Genomic DNA, 20,376 nt, shown 5'->3' on the forward strand with positions numbered 1-20,376 from the left:
ACATTCTTCTCATTATTCAAATAACGATCATGATAGCATTAGTAGTGATTGCCAGTTACAGCCTGGTGTTTGTAGCTCAGGCTTCTTTCAGAGGTTTCAGCGAACTGAATGTCTCTACTAGTATCCTCACCACCTGACAATTCCCCAAGTGGGTAAGGGTAAATGGCAGCTTCCTGGACATCACAGGCTCACCCATGCATGACATTTATGTGACGAAAACTGCTGGCAAGGAGTGAGCATCAGTGTACCATAAATGTTACCCAGTGTCGTGTTCATGTTCACAGTGAAGGAGAGGAGATGGCCAAGGACTGGAGCCAGAAAACCTTAGTTTGAATATTGACTCAACCAGTTAGTAGCTGTGGGACCTTTAAGTCATGTCAATTCTTAAAAACCCGGTTTTATCATTTATGGATCATTTATGTCCAACTTCGTAGAGTTGCTGCTAATTTTTTTAATGATGTCATGCTCCTATGTCATGGCTTATAGTAGTAATTCAGTAAACGATCTCAATTAATATTATTATCATCTTTATCATCTTCTTTTGGTCTCAGTGTAAATCAGAGGGAATAGAATTGCTTATTCCACGGGACTACCATGAAGACTGAATAACAAATGTGAAGGAGCTTTGTCAACAACTGTCAGCACAGTGTATTATTTTTGAAAATAATAATTAACAAACAGACCTGAGCATCCAGGAAACACTTATCACTGGGCTACAGTACAAATAATAGGGCTTGCCATCTTTTGAGGAAACCAAAATTACCCTTTATCGGCAGAACTCAGAGAGGTCTCCTTAGAAATGGCTTCCAGTGCTTGTATCTGAAGGTCTGTGGGAGGGAGAGCTATAGACAGAACACGGGGGATAGGGAGCAGGTAATCAGAGACAGATATGGGTTCAGTTCCTGACTCTGCCATTTACCCACTAGGTAGCCATGGTCAGTATCCATGAACTTCACTTGTTTAATTTGTAAAATGGAGAGACTGTTAACAAATTCACAGAGCTCTTAGTATTCACTGCCAGCATATGAGAAGTGCCCACTCTGCTGGCTGACCGTTGGCGGATCCTCAGAGCTGTTCATTTCCTTTTGATTTCCTCCTTCTCTTGAACCTCATACTATCACGTAATAGACTAAGGCATCTTTACCTGGGGGAAAAAATACATGAGAGATATTTTTATGTTGTATGTCTAAAAAAGACTGACAGAAGAGAAAAATAAAAATGAAAAAGAAAAACTTTTAACAGTTTTATCAAAATAACATTACTGAAAACTATTTAAAGCCACCAAAAGAGTTATTTATTAAATATATCACTTTGAAAACAACAAAAGGAGAGAGAGAGAGCAAAGAAACATCATAAATCCCAGCGAGAAACTTTGGAGTGAGAGATTAGCAGAGAGCCAATTTAAAGAAATCACGAACTTTGTGGCTTTACCATGAAAATATAAATGCCCACATCTCTGTGGATTATCAAACAAATTACTTCACTCAAATACATATTTCTCTCCCTATTTTATAGATTCCATATCTACCCCACTTGATGTTGGTAACTCCATCTTCTCTAACGGATTAAATGAAATTGAAAACAGCCCCTTGTGGATATTCCTTCCTGCCAGAATTGATCTAAATCTGTCCTAGGCAATGAGCTTCTTCCTTGCCAAACAGTCTACTCTGATTAACTTCACGACAACTTGGTTCCCTTAGGATGCTCATTCGTCTGTAAAATAGGAAATCCAGTTCCCCCCTACCCCCAAATTACCAGTCTGCAGGGCATTTTTCCAAAATCTAATACCTGCTTTCTTTTGGCAAATTTGATGGGAATCAAGCATTGGTCTTACCTAATTATCCCACTGCCAGTCACAGCTATGCCTAAAACTCAATAATGAGATACCTGTCAGCAACATAAGCCTGTTTGTAGGTTTTGTTTATCATTTCTAACCTTTGATTCTAGACAAGAAGTACACCCACCAAACGTATGGCCATGATGCAGGGCCTAGAGGACTAATATTTCTCTGGAGTTTGTATCAAATAACAAACCCTGCTCTGATTAGAGGTGATAGAAGTTCCTAAAGACAGAGGAAATTCCAACTATAAAAATTATTGCCCAGAACTTGGGTTATAAAACCTTCCCTTTGGCTCTGTGGCTTAACCCCTGGCAATGCTCAGAAGCTGTTTATGATCTTATAGAGCAGGAGATCTGGCCAGTCCAATAGAAGTGGGTGACTGTGGGAGACTGTCACACCATTTAGAGCGAGCAGCCCTTGGTTTCCTCTACAGACTGTAATGCTTCTACTCTTGTATTTAATAAACTAAATATAGTTGATTTGCTTACAATGTTGTCTCACCTACTAGACTCATACAATTGTGTGAGAAGAGATGCTTCCTTACTCATCTTTTTCTTCAGCATTGAGCACTGTATTTGGGGCATTGAAGAAGCATATGAATAAGTAACAGGATCCAGATGAGGAGAGAGAGCAGATGGAGAACAAATGAAGGAGAGGGGCCCTTTCCAGTGGCACTCAGGCAATGTTACAACCACTGAAAATGGGACTGTGGGAAGGGTAAGGGCAGTTCGTGGCTTCACTTCTGGGCTGGCGATTGGAGCTGTGGACCTTGCTGGCTCTCAGGACCATCATCCAGTGGTCAGTCTGGCAACCTGCATGCTTCTCACATCTCCTTCCTCATCCAACATCTTCCCCAGCATCATCCCAGATGGTCTTCCACTGAACGGTCTAGGAATAACTATCATGGCCAAGTTCCTCTCATGCTTTCCTGCCCAATTTACACACTTCTATCAAGTCTGATTGGTCAACTTCAACTTGGTTTCCCACTTGCTTCTGTATCAAACCCCAGCTGTGGCTAACATAAAAATGGTATCCAGCAGCAAGTTCTCATCCTTTCCTTCTCCCATTAAAAGAAATGTTTCTCCACCCATCAAAGGTGCTGTTGGTCCATATACATACTTCTCTGGATGGGCTGTTGACTTCCTCCTGGGAGCTTTCCCTTGTTATGAATGTGTTGACATTCTAGCAAGAAAATTTCCATTCTTTGGGGTGCCTGGGTGGCTCAGTGGGTTAAGCCGCTGCCTTCGGCTCAGGTCATGATCTCAGGGTCCTGGGATCAAGTCCCGCATCGGGCTCTCTGCTCAGCAGGGAGCCTGCTTCCCTCTCTCTCTGCCTGCCTCTCCGAATACTTGTGATTTCTCTCTGTCAAATAAATAAATAAAATCTTTAAAAAAAAAAAAGAAAAGAAAAGAAAATTTCCATTCTTCTAAGAACTGTCTCCTGATCATCAGTATAAACAACCTCTGAGAACAAAAAGTCTACTCCTTAAACCATGTGTAATAAATGTCTATAGAAATTATTTCTGTTGAGTGGTCCTACTTACTCTTTGAGAAAACTAATCACAATTCCATCCTATAGAATCCTGTAATCAGAGTTCAGAACACTAGAACTGGTGCAGCTCTAGTTATCTCAACGAGGCTTTGCTAAATTCTCCCAAAATGCGTCAAGAAGAATTTCTGTCAAGCTTTTATTTTGAAAGCAAATGGACACCCGTGGGAATTGGAGGTGGGAGTGGGGGTGTTGTGACATCAGTAAGAAAGAGGTTTCTTCATTTTAAAGTGCTTGGGAACTAATGTACTAGATAGAGAATTCTCATGCTCTGATTTAAGGAGTCTCAGGGTTCTTCTTAGGGGCCTTTGAGCTACTTACACAGTTGGAGTGGAAGAGGCCAAAACTTCTGGTTTCCTTCTCTGTTTTCTTTCCTTCTCTCTCTCTCTCTCTTTTTTTTTAAATAATTTACTTGTTTATTTGACAGAGAGCTAGAGAGAGAGCACAAGTAAACAGAGCAGCAGGAAGAGGGTGAGAGAGAGAAGCAGGATCTCTGCTGAGCAGGGAGCCTGATGCGGGGCTCCATCCCAAGACCCTGGAATCATGACCTGAGATGAAGGCAGCTGCTTAACCAACTGAGCCACCTGGGTGCCCCTCCTTCTCTGTTTTCAATCAGACATTTGTTATGTTTTTAGAAGCTTTCCTTTAAAGAAAAAAAACCACAAAACCTGGTTTGTTCTGGTGATAAAGCTTGGAAAGCATTGCTTAGGATTATGGTGAGGGAGACACTGGCTAAAGTAAATATCTGGAACTTCTATCTATCCCACCGCCAGCACCCTGGTTACGTCCTAATCATTAGGATCACTACCTCAGCCCACTACCTGGGGTCTTGGCACTGGCTCCTACCCAGTCCACTTTCCACTTATATCCAAAAGATGTTTTCAATGCAGATCTGATCATCTCACTATCCTGTTTAAAATCCTCAAGTGGCCCCTCATTGCTGTGAGGAAGAGAAGGTGTGCTTCATAAGCCTGCAGGACCCTCCAGGACCAGCCTCTCATCTTGGGACAGCTAAGACTTTGGTCTTCCTTCAGAGTCACCACCTGCTTCAGATTCACCACCTGCTGATTCACCTTCAGAGCCCCTACCTGGGTTTTCCCTCTGACTGTGATCTGCTCATCTTGCCAGTCTTGGATTAGACAGCGCCTCCTTTTGGAAGCCTCCCCAACCCATGTTCCATTTCTCTCCACCGTATACTCTCATGGATTATCTTCCCATCTGCTTTTTAAGATGTGTCATACTGATAACGATTTCTTCTATATTTGTCTTTCCTCTAAATTCCGAAAGTACCCTTGGTTTCCTTATTTCAGTGCTATAATCCGAACACCTAGCATAATGCCTTGGCATGCAGTAGGCGTTGGTTAACTGTGACTAAAAGAAGAGCACATGGTTTCAGGCACTTTAAAGTCATGTGCACTGGCTGTCTTAGAGCAGTCCTGGGGGACTATCTGATTAGTTTACCAAATGGAATGACAGCAGCAGTAGGGAGAGCAAAGCCCATTGCCCAGTCACTCCAGCCCATGTGAAACGTCTTGACGCCAAGCTCCCTCGCATTTACTGCCAAGAGAACCACTAGCACCAGGTCCGCCTCTTAGTAAGAGCCAGATAAATGTTAAACAGATAGATTGATGTTAATATAAATGCAAATTGGAATTACATCATTCCCGAACCCTGTAAGAGTTGAGTTGTAACGGCGTTTTCTGTGCCAGGACATAGGATTGTTGTAGCTTTCCACAGATCTTTGCACCAGACATTGTGCTGCGGGAGTTTCAAATGCTCCCTCATTTGATCCCAAAAATGTCTGTCTGGCAGATCATAGTTCAAGCTGCTACAGCCATGGACTGGGTGCCTGATAAACATCAGAAATTATTTCTCACAGTTCTGGAGGCTAGATGCCTGAGATTCAGGTGGGGTCCTAGGGCGGGTCCTCTTCCAGGTTGCAGACTGCCAGCTTCTCACTGTCTCCTCCCATTAGAGAAAATGCAAGCTCTCTTGTGATTCTTGAGGGCTCTCATCCACCCTCATGACCGCATCCAGTCCCAATTACTTCCCAGAGGCCCCATAATTAAAACGGTTTCTACATAGGAAATTTGCGGGGACACAGACATTCAGTTCGAGGCAGGCAGGAATTAGTCTTTCCTGTACACAATAGAAACAGAGTTTAAACCTTGCTTACTTTAAACCTTACTTACTTACTTATCTGGGAAGTCTCTCAGGTCTGACCAACACTCCATTGCCCTGTTGTCTGGCACGTAGTAAGTGTTCAGTAGATTATGAATTGAATGAATGAGTGGATGACTTACACTAGGTCTGTGGAAAATGCTCCAGCTTGAAAACATCAGCATGAAACTTAAACAGTTATACTCTTGGAATAAAATGCCATTAATTTCACAGAAACCATAAACACTAAAAGTACAAATACTAATACTCTGGATATCATTAGTTCTATTTTCTTTCCCTAAGTTCCTAAGCTGTTAGCAAAATCTGGGACATTTCATACAGATACTTCATTCAACTAAGCACAACTGCTGAACAGAACTCTTTCCGGTCAAGTCAGATTACAGCCCAGCTTTGGGCCCCTCAGTACTTTCTAAACAGTCGCCAAGTAGAGAATGCAACAAGGATATGCTTTCAAAAAAAAAAAAAAAATGTGTACAGAAAGAAGAGTGGAAGGCGGGGTGACCCACGGTGTCTAACAAGAGCAGTTTATGATCTGAGGGCTTTTTCTTTTTTTAAGATTTATTTACTGATTGGAGAGAGAAAGAGAGCATGCAGTGGGAGAGGGAGAGTCTCAAGCAGACTCCGTGCTGAGCACAGAGCCCGACACAGGGCTCAATCTAAGGACCCTGAGACTATGAACTGACTGGAAACCAAGAGTTGGGTGCTCAATCCACTTACCACCCAGGTGCCCCTGATTGAGGGCTTTTTGATCCATAATTCCTGAATCTTCACAACAGCCTGTGAGATGGTTTCTACCCTTTTCAGTGAATCTAGGTTGTCATTGATTGTAAGATGCACTCCATGTGTCACCAAGAAAGGAGAAATGTGTCAATTAAATTGTGAGATGGCACTGATGGTAAGATACATCCTGAAGGTAGAGGCACCTAGATGGCTCAGTCAGTTAACCATCTGACTGTTGGTTTCTGCTGAGGTCATGATCACCCCGTCATGGGATCGAGCCCTGCATCAGATTCCACACTGGACACAGTCTGCTTCAGATTCTCTCTCCCTCTGCCCCTCCCCTGCTTGCTCTCTCTCTCTAAAATAAGTAAACAAAATCTTTTTTTTTTTTTTTAATGCTTTAAACGGCACCTGGGTGGCTCAGTGTGTTAAAGCCTCTGCCTTAGGCTCAAGTCATGATCCCAGGGTCCTGGGATCGAGCCCTGCATCAGGCTCTCTGCTCAGCAGGGAGTCTGCTTCCCTTCCTCTCTCTCTGCCTGCCTCTCTGCCTACTTGTGATCTCTGTCTGTCAAATAAATAAATAAAATCTTTAAAAAAATAAAAATGCTTTAAAAAAAAAAAGATACATCCTAACTGTAGACATGGGAATGGAAAAAAAAAAAGGGTGCATCTTAAAACTGATTAAATATAGTATTTTTAATCTCATTTTACAGATGAGGTAACTGAAAGAAACCTAAAGAGTTGAAATAATATTCCCAAGGTCACACAGCATGGGTTCTGAATTCAGTTCAGTTCAATCTGGCCTTGTGTTGCAGTAGCCTCCCACTCTCTGCTCTGTTCAAGAGACACACAGATGAGTGAGACTCTGTCCTAACCCTCGGGGACTGAGCAGTCTAGAAGGAAAATAGACCCACAGGCAAATCAACTAAAACGTAGCCTGCTGGATGCAAGAACAAGTCTGTGGACAAGGTAGCAACCTGGCTGGGAGAAGGGAGTAGAGAGCCCTCTCTGGATAGGCTCAGGAGGGTTTCCAGAGAAAGTTCTGAGTTTCATAGAATAGATTGAAAGTTTACAGAATGCTTATTTCTATCTAGTCAGTGCTTTGACTTCTGAAATACTGTTAAGAAAAATTCTTGGCTGAAAAATTCCTCTGCAAGGTGTGAGCTGAGGTAGAGTGTTTGAGAGAAGAAAGGTGTTCCATGGCCCAGCTCATGCGCCTGCTTCCAAGGAGAGGCAGGATGCAGGAGAAGCTGAGGGATGGAGCTGAGTCCTCAAGCTGTGAAAGGACTACTGTTAGAGATGCAGTGCCCCTCTAAGAGAACGCGTGAAGGACACACCTGCTCAGTTGGGTAAGGTCAGCAGGTGAGCTCCCACTCTTACTTCTCAGCTGGTGGATCTGAGGGAATGGTAGATCTGAGAGAACTGTCCATTCATCATCTCCTTTCGATTGCTTGATGGGGTTCCTGTTCTGTGATCCTGTAGCCCCACCACCACCACACTAATTCCTATGACTGAACTCAATTTTAAAATTGACTGAACTCAATTTTAACTATATTTGGGGCTTTGGCACTGGCTGCTCCCTCTTCTTAGAACACTGTCCTCAGATGTCTTTGTGATAACTCACTCGCCTCCTTCAAGCCTTGCTCCACCTTTCTCTCACTGAGTCCTACTTGACCGTAGTCCCTGCTCAAAAATGCAACCTTCACCACTACCACAGCTCTACTGTCAAAAAATCCTGATTCCCCTTACTCTGCTCTATTTTTCACTGTCCTGTAGCAAGGATCAACTCACATTATACTGCACGTATTGCCATGTTCTCTCACTAGAATATAAGTCCCATGAAGGCAGGAATTTTTGTCTATCTGCTTTCATCGATAGACCCCAAGCTCCTAGAATCATCATTGGTACATGCTGGATAAGTATTTGCTGAAGGGATAAATGAATGTGTGAGTTGCTGAATGAATATACCCTTAGCTCTATTCTCAACCCAACATAAAGCTCCATGAGAACAGGAAACAAGCCTCTTGTTCACTGCTGAGTCCTCGGCAAATAACACAGTGAGTGGCACATAGTAGCCCCTCTGTAAACAATATTGCATTAAATGACTATTATTTCATATCCTTGTGTGAAAGTTAAAATACATCCCGAACTCAATGTTTTTACCTGGGTGGAGAAGGAAGCGTCTTCTATCTGTCCTCAATCAAAAAGTGATAAGGAGAGCATCTATGGACATAGGTGAGATTTCGAGGTGAAGTTTTCCCTAATTCCAGATGTTCCATTGCCTCAATCCAGGCCTGTTGTTCCCATCCAGTTTTCTGAAAACTCAAAAGACAAAAAAATGAGCCCAGTATCCAGGGGAGCTGAAGTGATAGTCCAGCTGCCTGGTTTTGTGATACGTGAATTTCATCACCAACCCTGACAAACTAACTAACTAAGGATTTGGGGTAGTCATGTCAATGTTCTTGGATGTCATTCTCCCCTTTTCCATATGCTCATGAGAGAAATGAACTTTCTCCAACATCTCTTCTAAGCCAGGCAACATACCAACTGATCCCACTTGTCAGTCAGTAGATACTTAGAGTGTTATTAGAAGGCAGAAACTTGCCTTGCTTTGCTTGTGCTCTGATGAGCAACTCTAGAAAAGAAGGGATGAAATTTATAGGGGAAAAATTTAGATTTTATACTCAGTTAACAAATATTGAGCACCTATTGGGTTCTGAAATGTCTTGTATGTGTAATTCCCATAAAGACTCTATTGGATAGAGATCTTGCCTCTCATTTCGCATCTTTGGAGACCTGGGGACAGAGATGAAAAGCACATAGCTTCTTAAATAGCAGAGCTGCTACTTGAACCCAGGACTATCCGATGTCCATTTCTCATGGTCTTTACATGGATCTTCTATAGAAAAAGTTAAATGTTTAAATGATAATTGTGTATCAGCAATAATGAAATTCTGTATCAAGATATTTCCTGGAGCATCAGAGGACTCAATTGGTTAAGTGTCTGACTCTTGATTTTGGCTCAGGTCATGATCTCAGGGTCATGAGATCAAACCCCACATCAGACTCTACACTGGGCATGGAACCAGCTTGGGCTCTTCTCTCCCTCTCCCTCCCTCCTTAACTTCTCTTGATCTTTAAAAAAAAAAAAAAGATACTTTTTTTTTTTTTTCCCTCTCAAGCAAGCTTTTTAATTTGTGGCAGTAAAACCCTAAGACATGAATACCAAAGCTTGATATACATTTTCAGCTTGGATCAGAAATAAAAGGCTGTAGTCAGAGCTATGTCAGCCTTTCAGAAATATCTTGATTAATGTATTTTGATTGCCTGATAAGCGACGCCAACACATAAAGGCTTTTAGAACTGTCCTAAAGCCTGGGCTCTTCATCCTGGCCATGTTCCCCTTCCTAAATTTCAATCTCCAAGTGGTCAGTTGATGGCATTTGTGGGGAAAGACAATGATTTTAAGATGATTAATTTTTTAATTTTTACAGCCTCACCCAGCCCTGAAATCCAAGTACCATTTGCCATGGTCTGTCAAGCCTTGCCTTTGGGCAAGTTCAGATCTGCCTCTGCTTCCCTCAGATGCGGTCCTGTCAGTAGGCACTGCCGCGTAAACCACTCAGACAGATTGCTGGGACAGCCTGAGAGAGAAAGCAGGCTGCAGTGGGCCCCATCCCTGGAGACTCTGAGGATGCCTTGTCTGAAATGATCAGCACACAGGCCTCTGGACACCGGAAGTCTGCTAACACTGTGTCCCTAGGGGACGGGGAAGCGCTGGTGACTCAGGAGAGACTGAGAGAAAGAATTGTTGCCCCTGGAAGTCATGCTTCTTTCCTGATTATCATCAAAATACCCAGCTGTGGAGAGGCCCAGGCTGGGAGGACCTCCAGTTGGTGCCCAGTTAGGTCCATCTTTAGTCATGACAGTGACTGCCTGATTCCTTGGGTGCAGTAGAAGTTGACAGCTTCCCAGTACCCTCCGGACATAGCAGGAAGCTGTGGCATGAAGAGAAGTGTATCTTTACAGAGCACAGACCTGCCTTACGAGGTTATTAATGACAAAATGGCATAACCCATGTGGTACCAGAGTCCATGGTGCGTGGTGCATTTACCCTTCTATCAACTGGAAACAATGCCTGTACCTTAAGGAAGTAGAATATCTTAAATCACAGATAAGAAATACCTAGAGCAGTGCCTGGCACCTTGTAAGGCCTACTGTGTGCTCAGTAATTACTGAGAGATAGTATCTTGGTCAGAGCCCTCTTAGCAAGGATCAACGGAGGCTAATGTGTTCTCATCCACTAACACCGGTTCAGGCGGGTAGATTCAACCACCCCTTTTCACTAAGGACAATTCATTATTGAAATAGATGGGGAATTGAGTGGCCACACCAGACCTCCATCAGCCTAGTTATGATGACCAATCCACAGGCATACGTAGGATTTCTCAAGGAGGCAAGAAAAGTAATCAGTACAGAGCTGTGTGTTTCCTTCTACCCTGAGATGAATGCATTCAGACGTGAGAGACAGCACATTGCGTGGATCTTCATCATCTCCCAGGAAGGGTAGGGAAGCCAGTGTGGATGCTGCTCAAGCTTTTCTGTTGTGTCCAGTTGTCCGTGCCTTCACAAAAAAGAATGTACCCCAAAAGAAAAGAAAAGAAAGAATGTACCCAACTGAATTCCAGAGATTGGCCAACGAGAAGTAGAGGCAACAAATGTAATAACAGAAAATAACTTTTTTTGGACATCTGCTATGTGGTAGGCCCTCAGGACAGCAGGAATATGAACGTCCCCTGTTCCCCATGCATATACAAACTAGAATTTTCAAGGGCTAGAAATCATAGTACAATATGATTTAAGAGCCTAGGAGAGGGAACTTTAACTCCCAGTGAGGGTGGAGGGAAGAGAAAGAAGGTCTAGGATTGATGGAGGAAATGGCACAGAGCAGAGCAACTTTCACAAGGCAGACACAATCCTAGGAGACACACATCCTATCAGCTGTGTAGAAAGTTGACCTGATTTCCCCTCAGTGTCTTGCAAGACAAAGGCATAGAACATGACAGCTGAAACATGCTTTAGAAAAGTGCTTTGTGACTATTGATTACATAGGAGCTGAAGCCCAAAGAGGTTAAGTAACTTACTCAAGATATTACTCAAGATCACATGGTGACATTACGTTGAAGCCAGAACCAGAGCCCCCTCTCCTCACTCTGCCCCAGCTTCTCCCTACTTCCAGGGTGCCATCTCTGTTCTTTAGAGATGTTTGTTTGTTTGTTTGTTTGATTCATGAGGGTGCGAATGCATGCTTTGAAGAAGGAAAAACTATTAGAAATGGCTGGTTTTTAAAATAAGAGCACCTAAATTTCAGATCTGTCTGCTCCCAGTGCTGATCCCTTTCCCACATCCCCCTGGCAGGAAAATGTTTTGAGAACATTAACTGCGTGGGTATTTTTATGTTGTATTTTAAGAACACTGTATTAGGACCTCCTGCCAACATACAGAAATAACTCACTCATTCCTAGTGTAGGCAAGAGGTGAAGTAAAGGAACTATTGGTTGGAAGTTGGTGTGCTAAAGGCTTTTCCTATGTCATCTCATTAAATCTCGCCAAATGTGCTGAGACCTAGGGATGATTAAGCCCATTCATTGATAAACCAAGGCTCAGATTGGTTGTGGATCAATCCCAGTGATGCTCAGGTAGAAAGAGGTGGACTCACTTGAATGTGTCTCTTCACTCCAATATCTACACTTCTTGCACTATCCTCAGCTGCATACCTTAGCAATGGAAGAGTGGCATGGAGTAGAGAACAGACTTTATCCTCCACAGCTCTTCTTTCTCCTGCTGCATAGAGAGGTGAGAACCTCTAATCAAGCAGAAGCCTCAACTTCTGGAGAGAAAGAAATTGAGTCCAAGCACTCTTTGTGGGTCTTAACAATGTCATGGAAACAAAGGCTTCTTCAGCCCAAACAAGTTCACTGCACAGAAGGTGTGCAGCTGATGGTTGATTTGTTCATTTATAAAGCATCTGCAAGGACTGTGCAGACGCTGGACCTGGGAGCCCCTGACCTTCAGTGGCTTTAATCCAGTATAGGAGGTGAGACACATTCCCATTCAAGACTAGACATTGCAAGCTTCCCAAGAAAGGTCCAAGCAGAGTGCTTTACAACTTCTGAGAAGAAAAAAGTTGCTTCTTCCATGCCTCAGTTTCCTTATCTGAACATAGGAACAAATAATATTTATCTCATAGGGTTTCTGTGAGAATTGATTAAAGTAGAAGTAAGAGATTAAAGCCCTGAATTTTTTATCTGCAAAGTAGGAATAATCATACTTACATGTCACACTTATTTACGAGGACTCAGTAAGATGACATTATGTAACACAAAGGTACTTTGCACGTGGCTGGCCGACAATAGGCACTCTGTGGGCTGTTACTATTACTGCTGAGCAGTTGTTTTTATTCCAAAGAATCTTTGGCAGAGTCATCTAACTGGTGACCTTTGCCTTCTACCTGTCCTCTCTAAAATCATCCTCTTTCTTGTCCTCTGTTACTAGCTTGCTGTTGCTGCTTTGACAAATTACCTTCCTCTGTCTTCAAATCCATCAATGGCCACCATGTACCTCTCATGGTACATCTCTCTGACCTATTCTTCTGCCTTCTCTTCTACTTTTAAGGACTCATATGATTGGATTGGGCCCACCCAGATAGTCAAGGATACTCTCTCCTTACCACTTTCGCCATAGAAGATAACATATTCTCAGGTTCTGGGGATTAAGGTGTAGACATCCTTGCGGAGAAGCAGTTAGGGAATTATTTTCCCTACCGTATCTTCAGTAACCATGAGACACATCAAGAAATTTTTCCAGTTCTGAGTGGTATGGTCCTGGGGATTCTCTTCACTCCCGTGATTCTCTGCTGTAACAACCTCAAAGTGGTTCAGCCAGAACTTGATCCTCTGCCCAATACAGAAAACACATGTGCTCTTGTGGTCCATGATTATTAAATATTACTGCAGCCTAAGCTCTGTAGAAAATGAGGTTGGTTTTGGTTGGAGAGGGTTGCTTGCAGAAACAACATATGGGTTGGTGAAGCAAGTCCACAGGTCTTGGAGGCAGATGGTTCTTGCACTCGGTCCTGCCTTGTCACGTGCTAGCTGGTTTGCCCCCAGACGTGTTGCTTCAGTGACAGAAGTCTGTATTTCCTCCTCTGCAACATAAGGCTAATCCATGCATTGTGGGGCAGTTATGAGAACTGCGTGCCATCCATAAACTGCTCCTATCTCTCTCTCCTGACGTCTAGTCCATGGTGTCATTATAAATGTGATCACCACCAAATCATGAAATCTCTGGAGATACAGTCTAAGCACAACATTCCTTGTAGGGAACTGCAAGCTGAATTCTACAGCCAGGAGCATGGGCTTTTGATTCCGGCACATCTATCTATATTTGAATCCTGGTTCTGCGACTTAATAGCTTTTTTTCATTTCATCTGTTTGGGTCTCATTTCCTTTATGAGATAAAAAAAAAAAAAAAAAAAAAAAAAACTGGCATGGCAAGATTGTTGTCACAAATCAAAACAAAATGGAACTCCTTCTCTGCGGGCGTTGGGCCTTTTGCAGGCTTTACCCTATGGTGGGCTCTTCGTAACAATCTTTTGAGTTAATGCCATCATTCTCTGCATTTCATAGCTGAGGGAATAGTCATCTGTGGTGAAGAGATCGTCGAGAAGGTTAGGTGACGTGCCCCAAATTCACAACTAGGAGTGGCAGAGCTGTGATGTAAACCCAGGTCTCTTCTCTCTCCAAAGCTTGGCATAGAACCCACATGCTGCCTTGCCTGACTAGTACATCGAATGAGATGATAGCTCTAAAGTCTTTAGCACATTGTGGGGCACTTCAGTACAATTTCCATCAGCTGCTCAGGTATCTCCCCATATATTTGCACAGCCATGAGGGTGAGCAGTTGCTTTGCTCCCCTTCCTGGACTTCCCCAGTTGGCAAAGGGCCAGCACGTGGTGAAATGCAGGAGGGCCAGGAGGGATGGGAGAGATGTTGCATTATTCCTCTCTAATTCTATTTGTCTAATGGACTTGTTAAAAGCACCCTCGGTGGAAAGTGTGAGTCTTAATGGCATTTTATAAAAGTTGCTGTGATGAATTAGCACATAAAGCAAATTAAAAACAGCTTATCGTTTTTTAAATTAGGTGATGGGGCACTGTAGCATTTCTCCCAGACATGAAGACCCATTAATATCCAAAGGAGCCAGAAGCTGCCGAAATATATCAGCTGCTTGTTTTCAGGGACCCGACAAGTCTAAAATCAGTGTAATCCTAGAGGGGCAGATTGTCCAAGATAAATAGAAATGGGTAGACGTGTGTTATTGAGCCCCTTCTTTGGGGACACCTATGCTGAAGGCAGGAGGGGGAACCTTCCCTCAGGGATTCTTGGGGATGGAATGGAACACAGTAGATTGAATGTCTGGCCTGGTGGGGACCACCGGAAAGTCTCTCCTCTCCTCCCTTACACATGGGGACACGGGCTTGAGAGAAGCAGGCTTTCAGAGTTTGTCTGAAACATGTCCACAGAACCATGGTGAACATCTACTTTGTGCCCAGTGCTGTACTGGACTCAGAGGATAGAGAGGGATTGTAGCTGTCTTTATACACAGTCCACAAGACGGCTACTAATGGCACAGTGGGGACCCAGATCCCCTATTCAAGACCAGCCCATTTTCAGGAAAACAATTACAATAGTAATAGTAGCCACCATTTGTCGAGCCCAGCCCATGTCAAGATGGTGTCACCGTACTTCCATAGATTATTTCATTTAATCCTCACCACAACTCTTTGAAGTATTTGGTGTTATTATAGGACAGTTTCACAATTCAGAAAACCTCAAGGCCAGAGAAGCTAAGTAACTTGCTTGAGATCACATGGTTAAAAAGTTGCAAGCCCAGGCAGTCCGACCCTAAACCCTGCCTTCTTGGCAACCACCTGCCAGCTTTCCTGATGGCTTTTCTCCCTCTCTCCCCACACTTTACATCCAGAAGGAGCCTGGAGCTAAACCAGAGATTCAAAGACTCTTAAGATAAAAGAAATACTGAGACGAGAACTGAGCAGTAAGGAGCTTCGGGGACTTGGGGGCAGGAGATGGCGGAGATTGGTCAGCCTTGAAGGGAGGTGAACAGTTCCTGGTACTGCTGAATTGTGAGCACGGCCTGAGGACAAACAGGCTGGGAAACTGAGCCTTACGATGAAATGTCCAAGAATGTGGATTTTGGAGTATACTCTCGCTGCGGTCTCCACCACTTGCGTACATATGACCTGGGGCAGGTGCTTTAATGTCCTGAGCCTCTTTCCCTCACCTGTAAAATGAGGATACTAATGTTTACCTTCAGGTTCTTATGATGTCAAATAAGACAACAGTACAGAGTGCCAAGCTACCTAATCCGAGCATAAGTAGTGGTAGCCCTCATGGTCATCGTCCTTACCACCTTGTCACCACCTTTCAGACTCAGGTGTGGGGGTGGGGGACAAAGTGAAGAGCATTGCACTAGAACTCCAGAGCAGAAGACCAAAACTCCAGCCTGAGGCTGCTGACCCTTACGTGCTGAGGTTAGTCTGTCCCTCATCTGTATAAAGGGAATAATACGATATCCTTCATACCTTCTTTGTTGAAATGGATTGAGGTACAAGTGAAGTAGTATATTTGAAAATGATTTGCAATCTTTTGACCCTCAAGAAAACCCCCAGGGTCAGTGATTCACTAGGAGGGCTCACAGGATTCAGCCTCATCATCCTGGGGACTATGAATTATTACGAGAGGATACAAAGCAAAATCAGCAAAGAAAAGATTGAGGGACAAAATCCACAGGAAACTGGTCACAAGCTTCCAAGAGCCTTCTCCCAGTGGAGTCACAAGGCACATGCCTAATCTCTCCAGCAGCAAATTGTGACACCAGGTATAAAATGTCTACTAGGGAAGCTCATTAAAGACTCAGAGTCCAGGGTTTTTATTGGGGGCTGATCACGTAGTCGCCGTCTGCCTGGCCTATATCACGATTCCGGACTCACAGAGGAAAAGCAGATGTTCCATTTAAATCTTGTTTATACAAACAGTTTAGGCGTGGTGAGCCATTCCTAATAGGAAAAAGTGAGAACCTTCCCAGAAATCTAATTTCCCAGATGTCAGCCAGAAGCCATCCTTGTGGGCATGTCTTTTTAAGGAGAGCAGTCTCAAGCTTGCTCTGTTAGCTCTCTTTTGCACAGAGTAGACTCTATAGAAAGGATTTGTGTGAATATCCACTCACAGGAGAAAGGCGAGATGATAATGACCCTTCGTAGTTGATGATTATCCCTGTGCGCCGGGCATTGTCGTGCATGCTTTATTTTACAGGTATTACCTTAGGTCACATGTCATCCGTACAGCAATTTCATGGTGGGGGTACTGTTACCATTGCTGGTGTGTAGAAGGAATCTGAGGCCTAAGAAAGGTGAAGTAGCCTGTGTGGATAAAGAGCTGCATGACTGGCAAGAAGTAGTAGAACCAGGAAAGGACTCTTAACAGTGTGACCTCAGAGCCTGCATTCTTAACCCCTACACTCCAGCTGCTGCACTGCACCTCCTGTGAGCTGGGAGCTTTGTATGTCTTATTAATGTGCACAGCAGCTCCGTGTGAATGTAGTTATTGGACTCATTTTACATTACAAAAACCTGTGGCTCCAGCGTGCTAATTCATTTATGTCATATCGCCCAGCCAGAGAATTGACGACGTCCGAAGTGGACCTCTGCCCTCCGTTGGCCCCTTTATGCTTGGGGGGAGCTTTAGCCAAAGTCTTTGGTGGGGAAGATGCAGGTGGTCAAGGTGGAAGTGAATCATTCTGGGAGCTTCAAGCGAGAAACTCTCCCCCGATGCCATGATTTAGGGACAGAGTTAGTGGAAGAAGGAGCTGTGTTGCAAGTAATTCAAATTTTCCTACAATATCTGAGCTCAACCTGCTGTCTTCAGCTCTTTTTGGTTGCCATGGCAGCAGATGTGACATTTTTTTAATGAGGGGGAAAAATGAAGAAAGGAAAAGAACCATATTTGGTCCTCAGTGATCTTAGAAAAAAAACCTGTTCCCCAGATCTCTCTAGTTTTGCTTGCATAGTAGTTACACTCGAACGAAATTACCAGAGTGGAATCAAAGGGGAAATAGCAGGGAGGTGGCAAAATCTGCTTCTCTTGAGAAATTGTGTGTGGAGTGTGTGTGTGTGTGTGTGTGTGTGTGTGTACGTGAGCTCGTACTTGCTGTATATGTGGTGGTGGTTTGCAGCGGGGATATAGAGGAGAAAGCAGACAATGTAAGATTTGATACAAACTGTCAGCTACTTAAGGCAACACCTAGCTACTAAGATCTTGGTCATCCTTCCAGTTCTCTTTGCAATTCCCCCACCCCTCCAATGTATACCTGTTACAGTCTGTTTGGCTTAGCGAAGGCTCAGCATGTGCTCTTCAGTGAAGGAAACATGGTACATAAAGCAAGAATTACAATTCAGAGTGATGAGTGTGAGGCTGAGGTAGGCTTAGCATTCTGTGCAAGCAAGAAGATTTGTCTTATTCATATAATCTTGAACTATCTGTAGACACACATGTAAACATGGGTGTCATTATATTTTTTCATTATTGCATTTTGAGCACTTAATCATGTCATTGGATTAACCCCTGCCACCACTCAGTTTATTTTATTTTTTTATGTTCTTGTGGTTTTAATAGCATCTTTCTTAAAAAAAAAAATTGAATTCCAGTATAATGAACATACAGCATTATATTAGTTTCAGGTGTACAATACAGCAATCGAACGGCAACCATTCAACTTCAGTAATGGTCCAATAGTCCAGTGAGTGGAAGGATCATCCCCATGGGATGACATTTAAGTTGTTACCATTTTTCCCCATCCCAAAAAAAGACTTCTATGGACTGATACATCTGAGAGGGTTTGTTCATAACACAGAATGCTTCTTTCAGAAAGATGCTTATGTTTCTCTTCATTATTTCTTTCTTTGTAGTGAATTTTAACATTTGAAGTGGGAGGGGAAAAAATCTCAGGTACTAACTCCCTTTGCCACATCTCCCATTATCACTTTGCCACATAGGATGGTCTCCAAGAAAAGAAACAATACCCCAGTTTTAGGAGCCCGGAGGATGTCCCTACAGCCTCCAAGGAGAAGCAGGAACTAACGTTGATTTGTGGCCACAGTAGGGGGGATGTAGACTGAAATCCTGAGAGTCAGTCCAAATGGATGAAGGATTCTCAGGGCATGAGGGGGTAATCAAAATGGAGAATTCGAAATCTGTGCTGCAGAGGTTCCTAACGACGTTCTCTCTTGCCATTTCTACAGAGCCATGTTTGACTATGACAAGAGCAAGGACAGTGGGCTGCCAAGTCAAGGACTTAGTTTTAAATATGGAGATATTCTCCACGTTATCAACGCCTCTGATGACGAGTGGTGGCAAGCCAGGAGAGTCACGCTGGAGGGGGACAGTGAAGAGATGGGGGTCATCCCCAGCAAACGGAGGTAAAAATGCCTTTTCTATTTTAGAATGTTTGCTTTTAAGCAATCTGGGGAGTGGAAATGAGGGAAGATAAAGATATGGCAAACTGTTCACAAAATAACCATTTGAGTGGGATAGTCTGCGGGGAAATTGTCAGTGGTGACAGGTGACATGAATTAAATATTCTCACTCTTCCAATATTAAGGTTTTACCAAAACTGGTGGCTGTGGTAAGGCAGAAAGAAAGAAAGGGGATCTGCTTACACCACCTTCCTAAACCGTTTACCAGCATCCACATGTTTGAGATTATCTTGTCAGTACACTGACTTACACACTTAGCTGTATTCCAGAGGTTCACATTCACCAGATAACTTTACAGAAAGGTCAGGTGAAAGCCCAGTAAAGTACAATTTCCTAAGCAAAGGTCCTACCATGCATTATGTTGAAACACTGATGGGAGACAAACTAAAAACCTTCATTCCAAACTGAGATGCTTGGGATATGAGCTCTCGAACCTGTGGTGAGGTCTGAGACTGGGTTTATAACTGGTTTTTACTATTTTAGTGACTCCTGTCCCCCCACCCCCACCCCACGACTCCCCCCTTCACTCAGTCAGATACTTAGTTCTATATGTGTTTCCTGAGTCAAGAGTACCGTGCTCTTTCTCTTCTAAACATTTCTTCAGCTAGGTGGGAATGTACTTTGGAACAGCCAACTCCCTCGTGTGTCCCAGCAGCTTCTAGTCATCATGACCCGGGAGGAACTTTCCTTCCCATGAGCCTCTTTTTGGCACCAAGATACTGTCCATGAAACACTGTTGTCTGTACCACCAGGAAAAAGATAGGGTTATGAAATTAAAGTCAGGAAGAATGTTTATTCAAGGCAGTCACCAACTTTTCTCAAGCTACAGGTTTCTCCAAGGGCTTTTCTTCTTCTGTCCAAATACCCCAAATACCTCTGTGAAGAGTCCTCAGTGAAGCTGATGCTCTCATGCCGTGACCCAGCGACTGAGCCAGCACAAACCGAAGTAGGAAGGTGTTGCTTACCCCAATAATCACTCTGTGGGGTGTTGGCACCCCAGAGAAGACTGGTCCCCCCATGCTTTTCTGCCTGCGGGGACAGAAAGGAATGCAGGGAGAGGGCAGCAGGCTGACTGTCACACAGCGACTCCCTCACGGTTAGTGGGGAGGAGTCACAAAGAAGCCACCAAAACTCGAGAGAACCTCCCTGTCCTCTGTACCCCTGGGTGGATCGCCCACCATCACACTGTTCTTGGAGTCTCTTTAATTTCTGGGCTCCAGACAGCTGGGTGGCTCAATCCATTAAGCACCTGCCTTCGACTTAGGTCATGATCCCAGAGTCCTGGGATGGAGTCCTATCTGACTCCCTCCTCAGCAGGGAGCCTGCTTCTCCCTCTGCCTACCATTGCCCCTGCTTATATGTTCTCTGTCTCTGTCTCTGTCTCTGTGTGTGTCTCTCTCTCTCTCTGACAAATAAATAAAATCTTTTAATTAAAAAAACTATAAAAAATTTAAAAACCTCTGGGCTCCCCAAT

At 43.7% G+C, this 20,376-nt stretch overlaps 1 protein-coding gene across 21 annotated transcripts in view; it reads left to right on the top strand.

The window, feature by feature from the left end:
- Positions 1-20,376, top strand: part of DLG2 (discs large MAGUK scaffold protein 2) — a 1,588,988-nt gene that overhangs the window by 1,500,484 nt on the left and 68,128 nt on the right. For all 21 annotated transcript variants that reach the window (XM_059187674.1, XM_059187632.1, XM_059187635.1 and 18 more), the window contains one exon: positions 18,669-18,845. In XM_059187674.1, coding sequence (XP_059043657.1) covers positions 18,669-18,845 — 177 coding nt within the window. The remainder of the gene's footprint in view (positions 1-18,668; positions 18,846-20,376) is intronic.

The sequence above is a fragment of the Mustela lutreola genome, chromosome 1 (genome assembly GCF_030435805.1).
Source record: "Mustela lutreola isolate mMusLut2 chromosome 1, mMusLut2.pri, whole genome shotgun sequence".
NCBI lineage: Eukaryota > Metazoa > Chordata > Mammalia > Carnivora > Mustelidae > Mustela > Mustela lutreola.